This window comes from Lontra canadensis, unplaced genomic scaffold, assembly GCF_010015895.1.
Source record: "Lontra canadensis isolate GAN:19392208 unplaced genomic scaffold, GSC_riverotter_1.0 scaffold1, whole genome shotgun sequence".
Taxonomy (NCBI): domain Eukaryota; kingdom Metazoa; phylum Chordata; class Mammalia; order Carnivora; family Mustelidae; genus Lontra; species Lontra canadensis.
The window spans coordinates 70,042,550-70,065,435 of record NW_022630995.1 but is presented as its reverse complement, the minus strand read 5'-3'; the positions used below and the strand labels follow the sequence as shown (position 1 = coordinate 70,065,435).

General features: G+C 43.2%; 1 protein-coding gene across 1 annotated transcript in view; it reads right to left on the bottom strand.

Annotated features, from left to right (window-relative positions):
* Positions 1 to 22,886, bottom strand: part of TBC1D9 (TBC1 domain family member 9) — a 120,857-nt gene that overhangs the window by 4,162 nt on the left and 93,809 nt on the right. The window contains exons 14-18 of the mRNA XM_032857195.1: positions 14,013 to 14,111; positions 13,798 to 13,866; positions 9,282 to 9,522; positions 3,247 to 3,312; positions 2,352 to 2,438 (exon numbers count right to left, since the gene is read on the bottom strand). Coding sequence (XP_032713086.1) covers positions 2,352 to 2,438; positions 3,247 to 3,312; positions 9,282 to 9,522; positions 13,798 to 13,866; positions 14,013 to 14,111 — 562 coding nt within the window. The remainder of the gene's footprint in view (positions 1 to 2,351; positions 2,439 to 3,246; positions 3,313 to 9,281; positions 9,523 to 13,797; positions 13,867 to 14,012; positions 14,112 to 22,886) is intronic.

Sequence of the window (22,886 nt, the reverse complement as noted above, 5' to 3'; positions counted from 1 at the left end):
TAAAATGGGACACCACAGGGCACGTAAGGCCTTCAAAGGGGAGAGGTGTAGAACCTCCTCCCGGTTCCCATTGAGTTTGTCAGCTGTCAGAACGCATTCCAGCATTCTTCCATCATCCGGAAGGTGGCTGGTTTGCCAGATATGGGACCTTCAGTGAATTCAGAATCATGTTAATCTCAGCAGCTTTTAAGATAAAGTGAGAACGACATACTATATGTCATCGAGAAGTTCTTCTCCTCTTAATGTTGAAAATGATTTGGAAACCAGAAGATATTAAAAAGTATTTAATATATGGAAAGTTCATACCATAGATATAATACAGCCATTTAAAAACCATGTTTTCAAAACAAACAAACAAACAAGCAAAAAACCCCACATTTTCAGAGAATGTCTCATGACATGGCAACATCCTCACTGGATTTTTTTTATATATAAACATACATATTATTATAATGACCTGTTATATGGAGAAAAATGACAGAAAAGAAATTATTTCAAGATATTGTCATCTTTGTATCACAAAATTTTAAGATTATCTTTAGCTTGTTTTATATATTATTATTTTTAGAATTTCAACACAAAGCAATAGTGGTTTTGGAGTTAGAAAACCATTTTTAGAAAAGCAACTTTTGGTGATGATTAATTGCTATTGGCATGTGAGCCCTGCTGAAGGATTCTGGAGGATTCCGAAACAAGTGGATCCTTTTCTGAAATGAGTGTTTACGAAGAAAGAGAGGGCTCACATTTTGCAGCCAAAATACTATTGCTAACAAAGCTAAGAATAGGGTAGGACATGCTAAGACACCATGCTAAAAGCCTTCCTGCATGATCTCATTAAATCCATACTACACCCAAGAGAGCAGCTTATCATCTCCATTTTCACAGAAGGAAATGGAGACTTGGAAATACCAGGACCCACCTGAGGTCACCTGGGTAACAACATACAGAGCAGGAGAGTACATTCTGTCCACAGATCCTACCCTCAACTCCTACCGCCAATAATAAGGCTGGATCCAGTGCACCCCTTTCTACTCAATCAGAATAATGGAGTTTGCTGATAGATGGTGACTACACTTACTGTGATGAGCACTGAGTGATAAACAGAATAAATCATGTTGTACAGCTGAAACTAATATTAATGCTATAAGTTAATTATACTCCAATAATAATAATAATAATAAAGCTGGTCTATACTGCGCTTATTTTGGAATGGCGAGATTTAAGAGCCAAAGGGACCTGGGAGCAACCACTTTTATTTTAGGACTTGGGTGAAGCCACGAAGCTTCACCGGTGTTGTATGAGAAGGTGAGTAACTCGCTGCAGCGGCAAGTTGAAAGACACTGCTGAAATTCATACAGGACAAATAGTACGTGACAATATATAAATTTGGAGATGTGTACAATGAGTTGAATGACATCTGTGTAGATCTGACAACTACATAAAGCAGAAGTGAGCACAATTTTTTTTTTTTCTTGTAAAGGGCCAGAGAGTAAATAGTTCAGGCTTTGCAGGCCTTACGGTCTCTCTCTCGACTACTCAATTCTACCCTTCTGTCATGAAAGTAGCCAGAGGCAATACACAAACGAACAGCTTGGCTGTGTTCCAATAAAACTTTATTCTAGGCACGAAAGTTTAAATTTCATATAATTTCCCCCCATGATGAAATATTATTTCACTTCTGATTTCTAAAAACCACTTAAAAATGTAAAAACCAGGGCGCCTGCGTGGCTTAGTGGATTAAGCCTCTGCCTTCAGCTCAGGTCATGATCTCAGGGTCCTGGGATCGAGCCCCGCATGAGGTTCTCTGCTCGGCAGGGAGCCTGCTTTCCCCTCTCTCTCTGCCTGCCTCTCTGCCTACTTATGATTTCTCTCTGTCAAATAAATAAATAAAATCTTAAAAAAAAAAAAAAAGGAAAAAAAACACCCACTCTTCACAGGTTGTACAGACCGTGGGCCACATTTGGCCCATGGGCTGGAGTTTGCTGATGGCAAAGACAGAAACAAGGGATCTCTTTTTGGCAGACATGTCCTGATTCTGGAGAGCAACCTAATAATAGGAAGATGTTCTTAATGAGCCTGACTAGAGCAAGGACAAAGGAGCAAAATATATCATTCTTTGGGCCATGTTTCCTCTAAGCCAGGGGGACAAGGTGTACATGGTCCCTTCCATGGGCCAAGGACCCACTCCCCAGTAGTTGGTTGCCTGACTTCAGATATATGAAAAGAAAGTAACACAGGCCACTGGATTGGTATTACTTCTCTGACTGACTAGCTTTGGGGGCAACTGTTTCCAGTGACAGGGGGCTGTGGAGAAAAGAAATACAGTACCCCTGGCGACAAAAGCTGCTTACCGTGTGTACATTCTGGGGTGATGTCTTCAAAGAAGTACTGAGTTGCTTCAAAAGCAGAATCTGGCTCGTCTTGATCAGAGGATGGCTCTAGAGAGAGGAGGAGAGGTAACTGTCATATTGGCAAAGCTGTGACTCAATGAAAATGTGTGTTAGTTGTTAGAGAAGTGACAAGGGGGAGGGTGAGAAGCTGAAGGTACAAAGGTACAGTGGGGCACATCACCGGGGGCCCTGAACGCTTTATGGGGGTTGGAGGACTCACTCCATTTTCACTCCATATTCCTTTTTAACAACCTCACACCAAAATGTCCCTTTACATCTTCCTTTTCATAAGATTTCCCTAAATTCTGTGAAATGCTGCTTCACAAACCAAATTTCAGAAACTGTTTGCAATTAAAGATAATTCTCAAATCTATAGTTCTACCCTTTCTCTATCCTTAAGGCAAATCCCCCATTTTTAAAGTATTTGCTAGCTATATCCCAGCTATAGGCCAACCTTTTCAAAAACCTGAGCTCAATACCTCTCCATCTTTCCTACTTATTTCTGTCAGTGTTAAAACGGTTCCTTCTCAACTCAAATCTCAGGTTCCTACCCTCTCTTCTCTTTTATAACTTTTGTATCCCATGAGTTACCAAATGCTATTTGTTCCCTCTCTTGTAGAAGTCTGCTCTTTTCTTTTACAATTTGTAGCTCAGACAGGTAAATGACCACAGATGCAAGCACGTACTGATTCAGGAACCTATGTAGGTAATTACTAACCAGATCACCGTTAGTGACCAGTGAGTGATTTTGTGTGTGTGTCAAATAGGATGCATATATACAAAAAAGATGTCAAACCAGGTCATAGTTAGGTACATAACTATAACTATAGTTAGGCTCCTCCTGTAGCTCACTTACCAGGCAAGACGTGCATTTTGTACAGGAGTTTGAGTTTCTCTGTGAGGTCCCCGTGGCACGCAGCACCTAGAATCAAATCACATAAGTATCAATGAGAAATGGATTGTATGCACCACTAATACCTCTGGGTTTCACATTCCCCTGAAAAACCTACTTTTTGCACATTGAAGTCAAGATATTGGGTGACAGGAGGTCTGGCCAGCACGTATTTGGGCTAAGAGCTCTGGAACCAGGATGCCTGGTTTCAAATCCTTTGTACTTACCATATGCCCTTCAGAGAGTTAACCTCTCTACTTCAGTTTCCCCTATATAAGGCTGGATGATAAAGAGAAGATTCTACCAGTGGTCTTGACATCAAGATCAAAGGAATACGAGAATTAAACATGCTAACATGTATAAAATGCTTAGAATAGTGGCTGACACATAATAAGAAAAATCATATGACTGGGTCTCAACACTTTAATGGAATTCAGAAATAATCTCAAAATATGTTTGAGATTCCCTCCAATAACTCATTGTAGAAATCCCTTTTAGTTGTTTTTGGGATGTCCTTAATGTTTCTTCAGTTTAATTCATCCGAATCTACCTGCCACTATATCACTATCACTTCGATTAAAAGAACCCTGTTACTTCTTCCTTTAAGGTCCATAAGTATTTCAGGAATCAGAAAATCCTCTGTTAAGTATCTAGTCTCAGAGAACCTAGTTGAAGATTAATCAGTTTTGGGAAAAGAGGAATCACAGAATCTGGGTTAGCAGGAACATCAGGGGTTGTCTTGTCTGTGTCCCCCTAAATGTAGGCATCTCACCTCCTCCACGAAAGCCAGGAGAGTCTAGCACCTGCTTGAACACTCTCAGAGACAGGGAGCTCATCACCACCAGAGGCATTCCATTCCACCAATGTATTCTTTACATACTGAAAGTTCTGCAATTTTTGTTTTAGTCTTAGGACCCTTAACCGGCAACCTCAAGTTCAGAAAGTCCATGAAGCCCCTAAAATGTACAATTTTGTCTCTATGTGCACGTGTCATTTTGTGGGGGGAGAAAACGTCCATAGTCTTTATTAGATCTCCAAGAGTCCATGACTCAAAAAAGATTTAGAACTGCTCTTCTTCCCCTTATTCGACTCTTGAAAGCCAAACAGAATAGGTCTGTTGCCTCAATACAACAACCCTTCAGGTTTTGAGTATAACACACCTGTCTCCCTCAAGCTTCTTTTCAAGGCAAGTGTGTCTATTTTCCACTTTCCACCTTCCCTACTTTTATGCACATCCACCTTACAGGTCAACTTGTCAATCAATATCTCTCTGGAGAGAGAGTTCCAGAAGCCTCTAGTCCACTTCAGAGAATAATGGAGCTGTTCTTGACGCCTCTACTAATAGAGCCTGAGTCTGCATTCAATTTTTTATACTCTTTCACTGTGGAGTTTCATACTGACCACATGGTTAACTAAATCCCAAGATGTTTGCACACCAGTTAATACTCATCATGAAAATGACATATATTAATTACTTGCTTTGTGTTAAGTCTCATGTTAACATGCCAGTTCACTTTTCTCTCACAAGAATTCTTTGAGATGGACATAAATATTATCCCAATTTTACAGATGAGGAAAGTTGAGCTTGTTGATGGTAAGTACTGTGTTCAAGGTCATAGGTTAGTAAGTAGCAAGCCCAGGATTTGGATTCAGATTTGTCTGACCCTAAATCCCATGCTTGAACCCACCATACCATATGTAAAAACTCTAGCTAGTTTTGGGTTTTGTTTTGTTTTTTAAGATTTTTTTATTTTTAAGTAATCTCTACACCCAACATGGGACTCAAACTCACAACTCTAAGAGTTATATATTCCATCGACTGAGCCAGCCAGGCACCCCTGGGTTTTTGGTGTTTTTTTTTTTTTAATAATCATTTCTTAAAATTTAGGATTTCTGGTTTATCCTTACCAATTTGTTTTTGCCAATCATTTCCACCTGTCCTATTTTTTAAATCTTATTTTGTCATCTAATGTTTTGGCCGTCTCTCAGCTTCATGTAGCCCATACCTCAGCTGAGTAGGCCTCTTATCTCTCTCTCTCTCTCTCTTTTTTTTCCCAGTTATAAAACTGCCAGGGTTGGCCTTTATTGAGTCAACTTCACACAGGAACTCATTCTTTCAGATCCCTCATACTCAAAATACCAGACGTTAGACTTAGTTGGAAACTTTGGTGAGCAATATTGGTCTTTTTTTTTTTTCTTCAAGTTTTCATTTGGCTTTCTCCTTTTCTGTGGCTTCAGTTGCTGACTGAGTCCAGCAGAGGGGGATGAAGAGTAATCATAGTAACAGTTTTTTTTTGTTTTGTTTGTTTTTTTAAAGATTTTATTTATTTATTTGACAGAGAGAGATCACAAGCAGGCAGAGAGGCAGGCAGAGAGGAGGAAGCAGGCTCCCCGCTGAGCAGAGAGCCCGACGCGGGGCTCGATCCCAGGACCCCGAGATCATGACCTGAGCCGAAGGCAGCGGCTCAACCCACTGAGCCACCCAGGCGCCCCCATAGTAACAGTTTAATAACTAAGCCTTTCAGTCAGGCACTGTTCCAGGAACTCTACTGGAAGTATTTGATTTAATCCTGACAGTAACTCATTTGCAAATGAAGAAATGGTCAGAGGTTAAGAATCAAGCCCCGTGCACTAGAGAACAATCCCCTGAAACTGATTTCATTAACCATCCCACATGGTGGGCAGTGTTCAGCCAGTCACCCAATCACCAACTTCAATATACTCCTGGCCTTTTCGGGGGTTTTTTTGGTTTTTTTTTTTAAGTTTTTTTAAAAAAATATTTTATTTACTTATTTGGCAGCAAGAGATACAGTGAGAGAGGAAACACAAGTAGTGGGAGAGGGAGATGGAGAGGGAGAAGCAGACTCCCCCACTGAGCAGGGCTCCAGATGCAGGGCTCCATCCTAGGACCCTGGGATCATGACCTGAGCCTAAGGCAGATGCTTAACGACCGCGCCACTCAGGTGTATACTGAGTTATCTGTCAAATGACCAGCTGCGTCATGACCTATTTAGAGACTGCCTTTCAGCAACACAACTGGAAAAGGAGACACAGCTCATTCATGGCTTCTGATAAATTCCATGCAGACCATCTGTTCATGAATTTCTAGAGGGAACTTTCTGGGGACTGACATTAAAATTACTGATGCATCTTTTCCCAGAATTCATTTTTTAGTTTTTAAAGGCTGAACAGAATTTCTCTTTTTTTTTCTGTCTCTGTAACTAATAATTGACCCACATAACTAGCAACAGTGCTGAGCATTCTCCCAGTATCTAGGGCGAGGCTGACTTACTTTGCTCAAGAATGCGATTGCATTCCGAGAAGCCTAAATACTCTTTCCTGGTATTTTCACTATCCCGGACAGCTTTCCTCTCTTGAAGATTTTGAAGGGAATTTTCCTTACTGGAGTCACCGAACTTAAGTTAAATATTTGTCTCTATCACTTTCTACATGCCACACTGCTCTCCTTTTCCTCTTTATCCTTGTCCAAAGCTAATTAAAAAAAAAAATCTCCTTTTGATAGCCACCAATCTGGTAATAAGTAGTTACCTTGGGGTGGAAAAGATGAAAAGAGGGGCAAAGGGGCCTTTAGCCCTCTTTGGACTGTTTCTTTTCTTTTCTTCTTCTTCTTCTTTTTTTTTTAAGTGGAAGGTACTTATGTGCTACTTGTGTAATTAAAAACTGATAGCTCGGGGCGCCTGGGTGGCTCAGTGGGTTGGGCCTCTGCCTTCGGCTCGGGTCATGATCTCAGGGTCCTGGGATCGAGTCCCGCATCGGGCTCTCTGCTCGGCGGGGAGCCTGCTTCCTCCTCTCTCTCTCTCTCTCTCTCTCTTTGCCTGCCTCTCTGCCTACTGTGATCTCTGTCAGATAAATAAATAAAATCTTTAAAAAAAAAAAAAAACTGAGAGCTCCCCCTTCCCTAAAAAGTATCCTGTTGCTCTCATCAGCACAGAGTAATGAAAAAAGGATGAACAATCCACACAGAAATACCCTTGTCTGAATCCTGGGCCCAGCAGGTACGAGCTGTGCCATTCAGTTCATTAAGAGGTTAAGTATCGACTCGCTGAAAACTAATGTCCCAGCAAGTTATTGAACCTATCGGAGCTTTCATCTCTTTAACTGAAAATGGGGATGATAACAGTAAGCAGGTGGATAATAAAGCATTATAGTGACAGCACAAACTGTGCCCCTGGAGTGCCTGGGTCCAAACTCCAACTTTGTAGTTGTGCACCCGAGGCAGATTAAATGTACATAAAGCACTGGGTAAGCATCTGGAGAAGAGTAAATGCTGGGTAAACAGTAGTTACCATTACTATCCCCTCAAAAGGCCCCTGTTTGGATTTAGTGATCAAGTACAAGTTCTAAAGCATCCGACCATCATCTGCACTTAAAAATGGCTAGTTCTGAGGCGCCGAGGTGGCTCAGTCGGTTAAGTGGCTGCCTTCGGCTCAGGTCATGATCTCGGGGTCCTGGGATCGAGCCCCATGTCTCAGCAGGGAGCCTGTTTCTCCCCTTCCCCCTTGCTCGTGCTCTCTCTCTAATAAATAAAATCTTAAAAAAAAAAAAGGCTAGTTTTTCCACATCCCCTTTAAGCATATACATGAGCGCTTTACACAAATAATTTTTTCCTTCCTCAGGGCATCTCAGCTATACCCCTTTGCCTTTTTAAAAACCATCAGCTTCCTCTGGCCTCTAAGCCCTCTAGTCATTATTCTTAAAGAGTTAGAGCACTTTTTTGGCATCATCGTTGGCTCAATGACTAACCCCTTCGTCTTTCCTAGGGCATATCGTCTTAAAGTACATGACCAAGGTCACAGAGTGGCATGACTAGAATCAACTTTTTTTTTCCTTCTCTCCTTCTGGCAGCCTGCCATAATGCGCACTACAACCACAACCTCCTATCTGGCAGGCCAGGCTCTACTACGCTATAGATCTTCTGCTCAGTTACAAACAGAGCAAGAGTTCAAAAGAACACAGGGCAGTCCTGCTAACGCAGAATCATGGTCAGGGAGGCCGACGGGCAGAAACCACACACTGCTTGTGAGATGGGGTGTTCTCACTCGTGATGGACCGTCCTTCCTCCAGGTAAAATGGAGAGAAAAGACCTTCATTTAGACTGCAGCACTGCTGTGGTTTCTTCAACCCTTCATTAAAAACATTACAAAATGTTTTTATAAAATTTTATGAAATATAATGTAAATAGAGTTTTTGTCCAAGAAAAACAATCCACCCAAATATTTCTTTTTCTCTTGGAAAGTTACCACGGCCTGTGGTTTCAGTGTTTAACTTGACATTTTACTGTCTTGCAAATTCTCTGATAATGTATTTTAACTAGGGCTAAGAACTAACTCATGTAGAAGGCAATGCTTTAATCATAGAGTACCGCCATTCACTAAAAAGAAATGTCAGCAGCAGGGGTGGCTGGGTGGCTCCACCAGGTAAGTGTCTGCCTTAGACTCAGGTCATGATTGCAGGGTCCTCAGATTTAACCCCACGTCGGGTTCCCTGCTCAGCAAGGAGTCTCTTCTCCCCTTCCTTCTGCCCCTCCCCCCAACCCGTGTGTGCATGGGTGCATGTGTGCACGCTCTAGTAAATAAAATCTAAAATAAATAAATAAATAAAGAGGCAGGGATGCCTGGGTGCCTCAGTCGGTTAAGCGGCTGCCTTTGGCTCAGGTCATGATCCCAGGGTCCCTGGATCCCATCAGGCTCCTTACTCAGTAGGGAGCCTCCTTCTCTCTCTCTCCCTCTGCCTGCTGTTCCCACTGCCTGTGCAATCTCTGTCAAATAAATAATTAAAAAAACAAAACAAAAAAACAACAGAAAACAACACTGGCAGTTTGCAAACCTTAAAATGTGTTCCTTTGTCCTAGAAACCCAATCTTTGGAGGCAACGTGGGGCTGGGGTCCTGAGGGCAGCTCCAAGAGCCACCAGCAGTGGAACAGGTGTTCCTGCCCCATGGGTCCCCTCCAAAGTCATGCAAAAATGTCACTGCTTACTTAGTCCAGAGACAAATTCTCGGAAGTTTATCAGAGAGTCTCCATTTTCATCTAACAACTGGAACAGGCGGGAGGCCAGCACTTCTGAGTGAGTTCCACAGGCCCAGGGAAAGAGGAGAGCAAACATCCCCTTGAACTGCTCAAAGTCAATGCGATATTGTTCAAGGTAAGGCAGGCTGGGGTCGTGCCGGTCCAGTGCATTGCTGCTCCCGCCCCAGTAGCAGCTGGTGAGATGCTCCGCCTGGAAAAGGAAAGAACAGGAGGATTGCTGGGGTTGCGATCTCATAGCAAGTAACAGGAAGAAAAGGCCCTGCCTGACGTTTGCAAAAGGGCTTTCGGTCAACCAGCCAACCCGTGTGCATCTCCTGGGGCATGGAGTTCTGGTGTCAGGGCTCCTTGTCTTCTCCTTGCTCTACACAGATCTCCGCCCAACCACCCTACTAACTCCACGTGGACCCCCTCTGCAGCTTACATCTGGTATGGAAGGTCCAGTTCCATTCCTGGAGGCAGGTGAAGAAAGGGACCACCCCGCCCACCCCACATCACTGTTTCTCCCCCTCACACACACACTCACAAGCATTAAAAAAAAATAACTCCTGCGAAAATACACAGAATTTTGTTATTTAAAAAAGTTTGGGACGCCTGGGTGGCTCAGTTGGTTGGATGACTGCCTTCGGCTCAGGTCATGATCCCGGAGTCCCGGGATCGAGTCCCGCATCGGGCTCCCAGCTCCATGCGGAGTCTGCTTCTCCCTCTGACCTTCTCCTCGCTCATGCTCTCTCTCACTGCCTCTCTCTCAAATAAATAAATAAAATCTTAAAAAAAAAAAGTTAGATAGAATGTTAACGTGAAAAGGTTCTGTAATTTAATCAGACCACCATATTTTCTAGGTGAGGATGAGGAAGCCCGGAGGCTGAGTGGGTCTCAGAAGGTCAACTCAATCCTCAGAGCAGAAGCATGATGATATTGGGGGTTTCTGAATTCCTAGTTCACTGTCTCATGCACCCCCTGAGTCTTGGTCACCGAAGTGACATAAATAGCATAGTCACAGTACTCAAGCTACAAATATGTTGTCTTCTTATTGGGCACATCTGAAAAGAGCTCTAGAAAAATTATGAGTAGGAACCACCAGGGTAAGGAGAATAGACCTCTGGAAAAAACAAAGAGCTTCCTGTTTCTGTCCTTGGAAACAAGGCAGCCTCTTATTCATGAAGTCGTATTAAATCTGGTAGATATATGTACCCATTCTAGGAAGACCACAGAGATAAAATTCGTAACAGAAAAGCCCAGAAGGATACCCCTCCCTTGACATTTCCAGTTAGCTCTGGATGGTAGATGGGAGAGATGGGAGGGGCATGAAAAGGAAGACTTAATTTTTACCTTATTCCCTATTGTACTATCTGATTATTTCACAACAGTAACGTATAAATATTGCAATAGAAAAAAAGCACTTTCAAATCCAATCTTTCCCCCTTGCCTGGGAATTGTGTAAGGGGGAATCAGTCGTTGTGTGTGGTACTTTGATTTTGCCCTCACTTTGAAAGCAGCAAAGCCTCACAATTGTTTACTGGGAATCACAGCTAATGAACTAAAAGAGAGAGAAGTGGGAGTAGGCAAGAGAGGAAGGAGGAGAGGTGGGAAGCAGAGCCAAAGCCAGGTTTCCACAAGGTTCCCTCAACGGAGCCTCTGGAGAATGAAGGAAGCGGTCAGATTTCACCAGGGCTTGGGGACTGCATTCCTGGTGGTGAGGTCAGAGGGCGGGCAGTCAGAGGGAGGCCAAGCTGAGATCAGAGAGGCCATCAGAGAGGCCGCAAGGATTGAGCTGGAAGGGGATTCCTGAGAGCCCTCTGTTGGGGGGGGTGGTGGTTGGTGATCCCCCCTCCCCAGGGGTCCTCTTTACCTGAGCTATGGATAAAGGTTGCCCAGAACATTTCCTTCTAACTAAAGCATTCAAGTTACTCTACAACCAGGCTTGAATGTGGGTCCAGGCACTTTCACGGTGCTCCCAACCATCAGAAGAATACGAGCCTGTTCCTTGATTGTCTCCATACTCTGTCATGTGGAGACCAGGGACATGGACGTCCAAAAAGAACCAAAGGACGTATTTAGAGAGTTCGAGATAAACTAGGGCAAAGGGGCCTTGAACTACATTTTCCATCAAACGTGCCTCAAGGTGGCAGCCTTTGCACCTTTTTCCTCCAAGTTTAACTTTTTAGTTTTTTATTATTTTTTTAAATTTTAGTATAGTTAACACACAATGTTACATTAGTTGCAGGTGTAGGCTTAGTGGCTTGCCAAGTTTCTGAGCTCCTCAGGAAAGGACTGCATCTTTCCTTTCTATCTGCAGAAAACCCTCTACTCGACCCCAGAAACTAGCTGTATGAAGGACTAAAGAGACTGGCAGAGGGTCTGATGAATACCGATGCCTCAGTGTTTGTTCTAGTGATTTAAGGCCAATTAAAGTGTTTCGAAGATTCAAAAGAGAGTCAGTAACTGAAGTTTTTATCTTGGGTTCCACAGTATCTAGGCTCCTTCCCAGCCCCGACCCCGAGTCTTGGATTCTTTCTTGGGGAGCTGGGCAGATTTGGGGAACTCCTGTTTGTGAACACAGGCTTAGGGCAGGGCTTTGGAGTCTCAGGACAGTGTGTTTTTTTTCAGGCATATCCTCAGGGTCCACAGGACACACCTGATACCTGACAGTGCGCAGACCAGACGGTGCAGGAGTGCCCAGGTAAGAAGTCATGGCTTCAGCAAACTCCACATCTGGGACTTGCACACAACCGGCCTCATCGTCCTTTCCCGGGCGTCCCCCAAGGGCAGCCTCCTTTCTAATGTCAATGTCCTTCCGGTCACCTGTTCATAGTCTTGCTGCCTCCAGCTGCTACTCCCACTTCTGTTCACTCACCCCAAAGCCCAGCTCTATCCCCTACCACCCCGCCAAGCACATTTCTTCTGGTCCTCAGCATACCTTTAAAATCTGATCTTAACTGGATCCTTGTATCTTTTTGTTTTGATCCAGGTTGGCTCATTGCATTTTTCCTTTGTGAAACCAAGAGGGACCCTTTCTTAGGTATGACCTGCTTATACTGAGCAGTTAGTTACGGTGTATGGATAAAATTTGAGTGGGCTCGCACACTAGAAAGATTTCATCACCAAGTGCCAAATGGAGGCTGGTGGGGGAGGGGGTGGGGTCCACGCTGCCGGTCACACTGCCGGGCTACACGACGGGCATCACTAACCAGCTGTGAGACCTCAATCTCTTTGCACCCGCATCAGAAACAAGCAGAGATTATGCTAGATGAGTAACTGATCACTCATTTATCTATTCAACACACATGTTCAGAGCACCTGCCAGGCAGAAACACTACAGTAGGCACCAGTGAAACAAGAAGAAATAAAATAGTGGTGGGGCGCCTGGGTGGCTCAGTCAGTTAAGCGTCTGCCTTCAGCTCAGGTCATGATCCCAGGGTCCTGGGATTGAGCCCCGCATCAGGCTTCCTGCTCAGTGGGGAGCCTGCTTCTCCCTCTGCACCTGCCCCTGTTTGTGCTCCCTCTCTCTCTCTCTGACAAATAAATAAAATATTTTAAAAAATGATGAAAATATAAAATAAAGGAGAGGTGCTCTTCAGTAGCTAACAAGTAAGCAGAAATATTAGCAAAAACATTCTCAGCTATCACACCCTCTGATTCTAAGAGCTATTAGTATTCAACCCAGATCTTTGTTGTTGTATGCTTCCTGCTATCTTTGCAGTCTTCCAAACAGTCAAGTTTAGCTCCGGCAGTAAAAGGCACTACAAAAAAGAAGCTGCCCAATTAGAAATCAGGATAAACATGGCATCAGCATAAAAGACATCTTTTTAAAAGTTTTCTCCTGCTCACTGACACATTTTTGCCTATGAGGTTGATAATGATAGTTAGGACAAAAGTATTTTTTTCTAGAAGAAAAAAAAAATCTACTTTGTATTATTTACTAATAAAATGTTTTTGTCATTCAGGACTAAGATTGGTATGGACTGAATTATAGAATGAAAACCACAGAAATTTAACCAACCAGCTTTTCCTTCGACGGTTGTACAGCCTTATTCTGACTCTAGCTACATAGTTCTTTTTCAGTGTGCTTTAACATAGCTTAAGATAGGAAAGCTCTAAAGGTGCTTTAATACAGCTTAAAATAAAAAAATCACCATTTCCAATAATTTCAGGCAGCATTTAAACTCAATTGCCGTCATTCCCATGAGTATTATAAAGTAATACCCTTTTTGGTCAAGTCCAAGGAAACAGCTAAAATATTACATGGAGTGGAACAGAGCTACCACATTGGCTTAAATGACTGATAAGAATATGTTTACTTCTCATACTAAGCATTCCGTTCTTATACTCTCAGCTCTACATATTTATGCATTCTGATCTTCACGCTATCCCTTATCAATTTAACAGAAAAACCTAGAACTAACTGAATCATTAAAGTGAACTCTTTCATTCCCCTGGCTGTACATGGATTTGCTTTGAAACTCACCTTGAAAAGAGTATAGAGTTCTTCCAGCTCATCAATGGTAAAGGAAGTTTCCGTCACAATTGTTCGGACCTATAAGAAGGTAGACACAATGAATCACACGATTTCAAAGATATTATATTGGAAAAGTTCTGATTTTCTTCTTTTAAACCATCTCAGTCTGTCCAGCAGGAGTTTATGGAGCGAGAAGGGCACCTGCTGTTTTTCAAAGGACTTACCACATTCCGTTTCGTAGTATCCTCCAGTGTCTGGATCACCTTCAGTCTCTGTTTGAATCTCATCTGCTCAATCAAATCTGCCCGGATGGTTCCAAATTTCTAGAAAGGAGCAATAGTGGTGTTTCTGAGAAATCCGCCAAAGTACATAGTATCATATCTGGAGGATTTATGGAGACATAATCCAGATACAGAGAAGACATTTCTTGTGAAAGGACAGGCATCCTAGACCATACCTTCATTTATTTTAAAAACAATTTATTTAAAAAACAATTGAGCAACCAAAGTAAATAACAGGAAATCCTCATGCTTCTTAACTTAAATACATATCAAAGTCAAATGGGTCTTGCTCAAATCAACAGCACTTAATAGGGAAGAAAAGGTTAAATAAGCCTACAAGGGCCATTTGTGTAAGAAAAAAATGCTCCAAAGGAAGAATTTTCTTGACAAGAACAAAGGAAGTATCTGAGGCTTGCTATTAGCCTGGGAGGTCAGAAGAAATGTTTGTGTGAGGTTCCCTGTTCCTGTTCTCCAGCTCAGTAGCATTTGTCCTCATTCAGAAACCCACATTACCTCTGGATGGCAGACACTGTGGGCTAGCTACCTTTCCAAACCCCAAAATGCCTCCTATGACCTGAATGTTTGTTGAATGAAACTTCAAAAGCCACCGAGCCTTTCAATCTGAAGACTGAGAAAGAATATACAAAATTTTCTATCTACTAGTGGTGCAAAAGAAAAACAAAGAAGTTCTGCTTAAAGCATGAAGCGTTACCAATGGAAGGAATGGCTGCCATGGTTCAACACACTGGATGGATAAAGAAAAAGTTGACAGATAATATCAAGTGTTGACAAGGTTATGGTACAACCAAAGCCCTCATATGTTGCCGCTCAGAGTATCAGTTGGTACAACCATTTGGGAAATCTGTCTGCAGTATCTACTAAATCTGAGTAGATAGATATACCTACGACACACCAATTCCTAAGTACCTCCCCGCAAAAGTATATATGTTTTTACCAAAGATATATGCTGGAATATTCACAATGCCACTGTTAGCCAAAAGCAAGTGAGTACTAAAATGCTTGTTAACAGCAGAGCAGATAAATAAATTGTGGCATTATCACACAATAGATTACTACACAGCAATGAAAATGAGCCATTTGGATAAACCTCACAATCATAATGTTAAGCAAAATAAACCAGAACCCAAAGAGCTCATTCAACCGAAATGGAATTATACATTTGTGAAGGATGTTCAAATGCAAACACAATTAGCCTACAGTATTAAAAGTCAGGAGAATTACTGACTTTGGATGGATGGATGGTGACAGGAAGAGGACACAAAGGGCATTTCTAGGATGCTCGGATTGATGTGGGTAGCAGTTATAGGACTATGTTAAACAGAGGGTTTAAGCACAGGCCTATGGACATCCGTACCACAGAATCCAACCCAAGAAATAGGATTTAAAAAAAAAAAAACCCACAAGTATTTTATACAAAATAACTAGGATGAACCTCATAGAAATTATAATGAAGAAAAAAGACATCTCAAAAGACTACATATCATGTATTTTGTTTATGTAATAATCATGAAATAACATTATTATAGAGAGACAGAATAAATTAATGTGTGCCAGGATTAGCAATAGGGTGAGGGAAGGGTGGATGAGGCTATAAAGGGTAATATGAGAGAGTCTTGTGGTGATGGTACACTTGAGCATACTTGAGTATCTTGACTATTGTGGTTGTTAAGCAAGGCTATGCACATGACAAAACTGCATAGAGCTACACACACACACACACACACACACACACACACACACACAAACACACACACATGCATATGTAACTGGTGAGATCTGAATAAGGTTGTTTGGGTTGTTAGCACTGGGGCGGGGGTGGTGGTGGGAGCTGGGGGAAAAGTGCTCATGACTTCTTTGTACAATTCTTTGTTACCTCCCTTGAATCTATAATTATTTCTAAGTGAAAGAGCAGCTTTGAAGTTATGGTGTAACATTTTAGGACAGAACATGATGGATCAATCTGAAAAGTGAGTGATAATCAGGGAGTTGAGAAATTACCATTGAGTTTAAGGATACATCAGTAGAGAGAGTGCTGCATTTTTGAAATTATGAAATGAGGGCTGGCGTTATCTAGCCATCGCAATTGTGAGACAAACCTAATGGTTGTCACACAGACTGGCAGTTGTCTCCCCAATCTGTTCTCCCTTCATGTATATAGTTCAAAATTTCGGTAACTACCCAGATCTTCAGGGAGAGACTGTATTTCCCAGCTTCCCCTGTGGCTTGTGGCCAGGTGACTAGATCCTGGCTAATAGGATGTGAGTAGGAACTTCATGGACAAGGCCCCATGAAAGGAGCGGAGCACACCCACCCTATCTCCTTCCTGTGGGGATAAGACATTTCTTAAGAGTGAATAAGAAAAAGCCTGGGTCCCTGATACCACTGAGCTGCGCACCAGCCCTGAGCCACCTATGCGGACTGAAAGTGAGAGACAAATTTCTATCCTGTTTAACTCTATTTTGGAGTTGGTTGTTACAAATGCCTAGTCTGCATTCCAAGTAATACAAGATCTAACACATACGAGCTGCTTCTTAGAGTGCCTGGCAAAGTTTATGGTTCTGTCTTAATTCCACTTAATCCCATCCTCCGGGTGATCCTCATTCCTCACTGGCTACTTCTTCTGTCTCCTCTGCACAACTTCCCCCTCTCTAAACCCTAGGGAGCTCCAGGATTTTGTCTTTAGACCTCTTCTATCAGCACTTACTCCCTGGGACTCCCGTCACTGCTGACCCCGTCTCCTGTCACCACGCTAGTCTAAGCCTCTCTTGCTCTTACCATAGCCTCCGAACTGACCTTGCTCCCTCGAAGCCTTGCACCTTTCTATTTCTTCCATAAGTAAGATTGTTCTGTCTAAAGCCTGTGTCTGATGACACTATTTTGCTGAAAACACCAGGTGCTTTATAGCAGGTTGGATCCAAGTCTTCACCAAGGCTGACAAGCCCCACACGCTCTCCCTGCTTCAGCAGCTACCTCTCTGGTCACCTGCCACCAGCCCTTTGCTCCTTCCTCCAGGCACAGCGGCTCCTGCTGCTCCACAAACATGTCATGCAGGCTCCCTTGCCAGCCAGGGTCTGGGGGCTGTCTGACCCCTCGACCCGGCACATGCAATCCATGGGCTTACTTCCCCACATCATTTGGATCCTGGCTAAATATCACTTTACCAGAACAAACCTTCAGAGAAACAGCACGTCTACCTTTTACTCTGCTGTGCTTCTCCTTTAACTTATCACTTGACCTTATGTTTGGTTTTTACTTCTTATACCTATACCGCGCTCCCCCCGACCCCTGCTCACTAAATGAGAGCAGACGCTGTGTCCCCTGGAGCGGAGGACAGGGCTGATTTAGTGTTTGACAAATAGTCGCTGAATACATTGAATGCCCATGATAATACCAGGAAAAAAGCGCTTTCCTTCTCCCATTTCAGAGACAAGCAATCACAAGTTTAACAGAAACTATTAACTCGCCCGTCTACAGAGCCGGTAAAGTGTTCACTGAAACGTACATGCTAACGACAGAGAGCTGGGGTTACTTCAAACGGGGCCATAGTACGCCTATGATTAACAACGAGAAAACATAGTTGTGAGACAGAAGGTAACTCAATTTTATTATACCTACAACTAGCAGAGCCATTATAGGCCATGTCATGGGCTCCTTACCATAACATTGTGAGTTGGTACTGTCATTTCCATTTTACAGATGGGAAAACCAAAGTTCACACAGGTTAAATAAGTGACCCAGAGTGCCATAGGGGCTGAGCCACAAGTCTGAGGCCCAGACACCAGGTCCATAACTCCACCACCTACCATTCTCTCCGACGGTAAGTTCTTCCCTGTTTCTGCATAGATCAGAACATAGATTTTTGGAGCTATACAAAATCTGATTCAGATTCATGTTCTTTGACTAATTAGTTGTTGTGACTCTACATAATCCAGTTGGGTCCTTTGAACCTCAGCATGTTACTCTATAAAATGAGATCCCCAAACTATCCTGTACAACAGCTGTTAGGGACAGATGTATTAAGTACCAATATAGATGTATTAAAGTACCAACATAGGGACACCTGGGTGGCTCAGTTGGTTACGCATCTGCCTTCAGCTCAGGTTGTGATCTCACGGTTCTGAGATTGAGTCCCGAGTTGGGTTTCCTGCTCAGCGGGGAGTCTGCTTCTCCCTCTCCCTCTGCCCCACCCTCTGCTCATGCTCTCACTCTTATAAATAATAAATAAATAAATAAAATCTTTAAAAATAAAATAAAAAACAAATTTAAAAAATAAAGTAACCATTAATAGTAACTAATATTAAACACTGACTTGATAATCTTTGCAGATTGCTTGAGAAAGAATTATTTCCTCCCAAGCCTGACCTTCAAAGAGCCCTATATATGTACATTTAATGAACTAGATCTAGTTGTTCCTCAACTAGAAATGGATCCCGCTGTTTGGTAGGCAGGACCCTCTCTCTGGGACTGGCCGCAGACGGAACACAATGGAAATAAAAGGACTCTTCCATCTGAAGCAAACAGCCCCAACCTAAAAGGAAACCACGACTCCAAGTTCCTGACTGGCTATTTCTGGAGGGTGTCTCAAGGAAATGCGCAATGAGAATGACTGGGTCCCTCTCTCTTCCCTCCTCCCCCTTTCTCTCCCACCTTTTGCAGGGGCTCTGACAGAAAGAAATGTGAAAGACAGGGCAAACAAAAGGTGGCTTGGTAGATCCTGGAGCCAACATTCCCCATTACCGGAAACAAGGGCCCGGGTGTAATACTCTCTCCCAGACATGGCACGTTTCAGTTCCGTGAAAAGAACTAATTCACTAATGTAACGATCCTTTTCTAGCAGATAGAATTTAGTGATGAGGGTGAAGGAACCTAAAATTATTTTATTTTTTCTAAAAATCTACTCTTCTTTAGACACTAAACAAAATAATCCGTCTCATGTACATCTCTTCTCCCACTCAATTTTTATCCAAATATTTCTGTAGCCTGTTTCTAACCTTCCAATCGAATTTCTAATGTCTTCATGAGCTGAGAGGCATCTTCAATGCAGGCAGAGCTTCTTCTTTTTGCCGCGTTGCCCCACTCCCCCAGGGTTGCCTAGACCGGCTAACAGCTAGGCATTTGGCCCTTTATCATTTCATTCCACTTCACCCCTCTTGTATGCACACGTTCCCACTCTCGCTGCACAGACTTGGGACAAGGAGCAAGTGGCTCAGATAAAGGAATGATGTGGGGACCAGTTTGTCTTAAGTTCCCAGTTCACGTTCTCTGGTGTTTCCCGGCCCCACCATGGTTCCTGAGCAGACAAGAGCTCCCTTCGCCTTCCCTGTGACTTCCTTCATCCCTCCAAGCTTTCCCTTGCGTTGCTGGGAAGAAAGGGATGATGGAGAACAGAGACAGATTTGAGAAAGAGACCACAAGGCCCAGTCTCCACCAACTTCAATAGGTGGAGTTTCTTTTTCCTTCCTTTTTTTTTTTCCTTCCTTTCTTTTTTTTCCTTCTTTCTTTTTCCATCCTTTTTTTTTTTTTTTTAGAGATTGTATTTATTTATTTATCAGAGAGAGAGAGGGAGAGAAAGAGATCACAAGTAGGCAGAGAGGCAGGCAAAGAGAGAGGGGGAAGCAGGCTCCCCGCCGAGCAAGAAGCCCGATGCAGGACTCGATCCCAGGACCCAGGGATCATGACCTGAGCCAAAGGCAGAGGCTTAACCCGCTGAGCCACCCAGGCATCCCTAGGCTCCACCTTTCTAAATCCTCCAGAGAGGGCTAGAAATATTCAAATGCGCAGCCTAAAACCAAACCAAAACAAAACAACCAAAAAACCCCCACGAGAAACAAAAAACAAAACAAACAAACACAAAACCTAGTTCGGGCTGTAAGTCCACGGAAGGATCTGAACACATCTGCCTACCACAGGGAAATTTACGGAAACAAAAAGGTAGCATCATTTCCAAAACAGCTTTTGTTTTTATGTAAGAGTATTTCATTGAAACTATGCTCAAAAGTGCCTCTTCAATGTTTCTTAATTTATGGGTACTTATTTTCCTGGGATTAGCCAAAGGACTGAACCCCATTCGCACCTGAGGGTCCCTTCTTTGGTCCGAAATCTCCAAACGTCTAGGTGAGTGAGGCTTTGCTTTGGAAGAGTGGGTTGGAGGTGAGAGGAGGAACAGATGGGATGTGAGCCTCAAAAAACAGCGTGAAATTGTGCGAGGCTGGGACCAAGGCATGGGTGATAGATTCTCAAACAGCTAAAGGAGTACTTCCCCCAAACTGCTCCCTTGCCTTCTTCTGGGGTGGTGGCATCTGTCTGTCCCGTGCATGTGTGTATTGGGTGGGGCAGTGGTATTCAGGTGGAGGAAAGAGAAGGATGAGGAGGAAGATAAGGAGGAATCAGGATACGACGTCAGTGTGAACACTTTGCTTCTTGGAGTCGCATGTTTGCTGAATGGGTTGCCTCTCCAAGTCCTCTGACCTTTAAAGCACTCTCAGCTCGGGGCAGTATTCATAGCCATGCAACACCTTCGTCACGCCTTGTCAGAAAGCAGGGCCTTATTTTATAACCAAATCTGTGCTCCTCAAGGTACTAACTCTCTCGAGATCTCTGCCTAGCAGAAAGGCTTAGACAAGCCATGGTCATACGAGAAAAAGTTTGTAGAAAAAAACACTTTGGTCAGCTTCATTGTAAAATAGCTCAGGTGAACTGATTGATTATCAGCTAGCTTGAGCCTGCTAGTTAAAATGTAAGAAGCGACGAGAGCAGTAGAGACAAACAGGACTGGGATCTGAATCTCAGCTCCAACATACCGGGAAGCGTTGGACAAGCTACTTAACCTCTCTGAGTTCTATCATCTGCAAAATGGGCAGAAAAATACATCCTGACTCTCAGTCTTGTGATCATCGATTCTGATAGGGCATGGAAAAGGGAAAGCAGAATGCCCTTTACCACTATATATTTACCTAGAATGAATGAACGAATGAATGGATTTAATTTTCAGAAGATTTTATTTATTTATTTGTCCGACAGAGAAGGAGAGAGCACAAGCAGGGACAGTGGCAGGAAGAGAGACAAGCAGGTTCCATGCTGAGACGCTTAACCAACCGAGCCACCCAGGTGTCCCAAATTTATTTTAAAAGTTGTAGAAGGTATAAAGAGGCAGCCAGTAGGCTAGAGAGATCGTGGCATGTTTGGCAAAGAGAGTATTTTGAAAATTAGGACAATTCAAATAAAATCATGACCTCTGAGTTCTCTTGAAAAATCAGAGGTTCCGGCAACCATGGCTCCTCATCTCCAGGGGTAGAGAGACTGCCCCACCGCCAAGCAGGCCTTCACTACCTAGCACCCCAAGGCCACTTTTCCCCACTCCTTCACCTGCTGCCCACTTGGGTGTCTGCCCACGTGCACAGTTATGGGACCTTGCCACCTGCTCTAGAGCATCTTCTTTAAAAAATACACCAGGGGCGCCTGAGTGGCTCAGTGGGTTAAGGCCTCTGCCTTCAGCTCAGGTCATGATCCCAGGGTCCTGGGATCGAGCCCTGCGTCGGGCTCTCTGCTCAGCAGGGAGCCTGCTTCCTCCTCTCTCTCTGCCTGCCTCTCTGCCTACTTGTGATCTCTGTCAAATAAATAAATAAAATCTTTTTAAAAAAATACACCATTGGGGCGCCTGGTGGCTCAGTCCGTTAAGTGTCTGACTCTTGATTTTGGCTCAGGTTGTGATCTCAGGGTCATGAGAGGGAGCCCCTCGTCAGGCTCTGCACTGGGCGTGGACCCCGCTTAAGATTCTCTCTCTTCCTCTTCCTCTCCCTCTCCCCCACACTCCCTCTCCCACTCTAAAAAACAAAACAAAACTCCCAAATCCACAAGTCTGTTAATACAAACTTCGGCTTCTATAAAGGAGACAGCTTCTGACAGCTGGGTATCATAGCGAGGCTACAATGTCATGATCAGATAGGGAGGCAAGTCTCACATTCCACAGAAGTTTCATGAAAACTGATGAGACTCAGCTTCCTTATCAGCAAAGGAGAGAAAATTATTTCTACCTCTTTGGGTTGGGTAAGGAGTCTGTGAGTTACACAGGCAAAACAACTATTATATGGTAGCTGTTATTACTCCTAGGAATGTTGGCAAACGCACAAGAAAAAAGGCATCTATCTATAGATCAGGCAAAATGCACTAATGTAATAGCTTAGGTTTCATTAACAACTGGTACTAACTAATTTAGCTATTTTTTTGAGGGATGAATAGCCTTTTAAGAATTAAACTTGGGGGGCACCTGGGTGGCTCAATTGGTTAAGCCTCTGCCTTCGGCTCAGGTCAGGGTCCCAGGGTCCTGGGATAGAGCCCGGCATGGGGCTCCCTGCTCAGCGGGGAGCCTACTTCTCCCGTTCCCTCTGCCTGCCTCTCTGCCTACTTGTGCTCTCTGTCAAATAAATAAATAAAAATCTTTAAAAAAAAAAAAGAATTAAACTTGGAGGAAAAAAAAGAATTAAACTTGGAAGTCAAAGCCAGGCATTAGCAATAAAGGCCCAAATCCTTCCCGTTGGAGATACCTAAAGAAGGGTCTACAAGTAAAATAGTATACTGTCTAGAGTTTGCTTGAAAACACTCCAGAAAAAAAAAAAAAGTGACTTAGATGAGAGAGGTCAGAAAAATGTTGATTAACTGTTAGACCGTGTGATGGGTTATAGAAATACATCGGGTTAACCTTGGGATTTCTACTGTGCTGGAAAACTTCTATACATTAAAGATCAAGAAAGAAAAAATATTCACACCAGGTGTTGATAATGTATGCTCAGGGCCTGG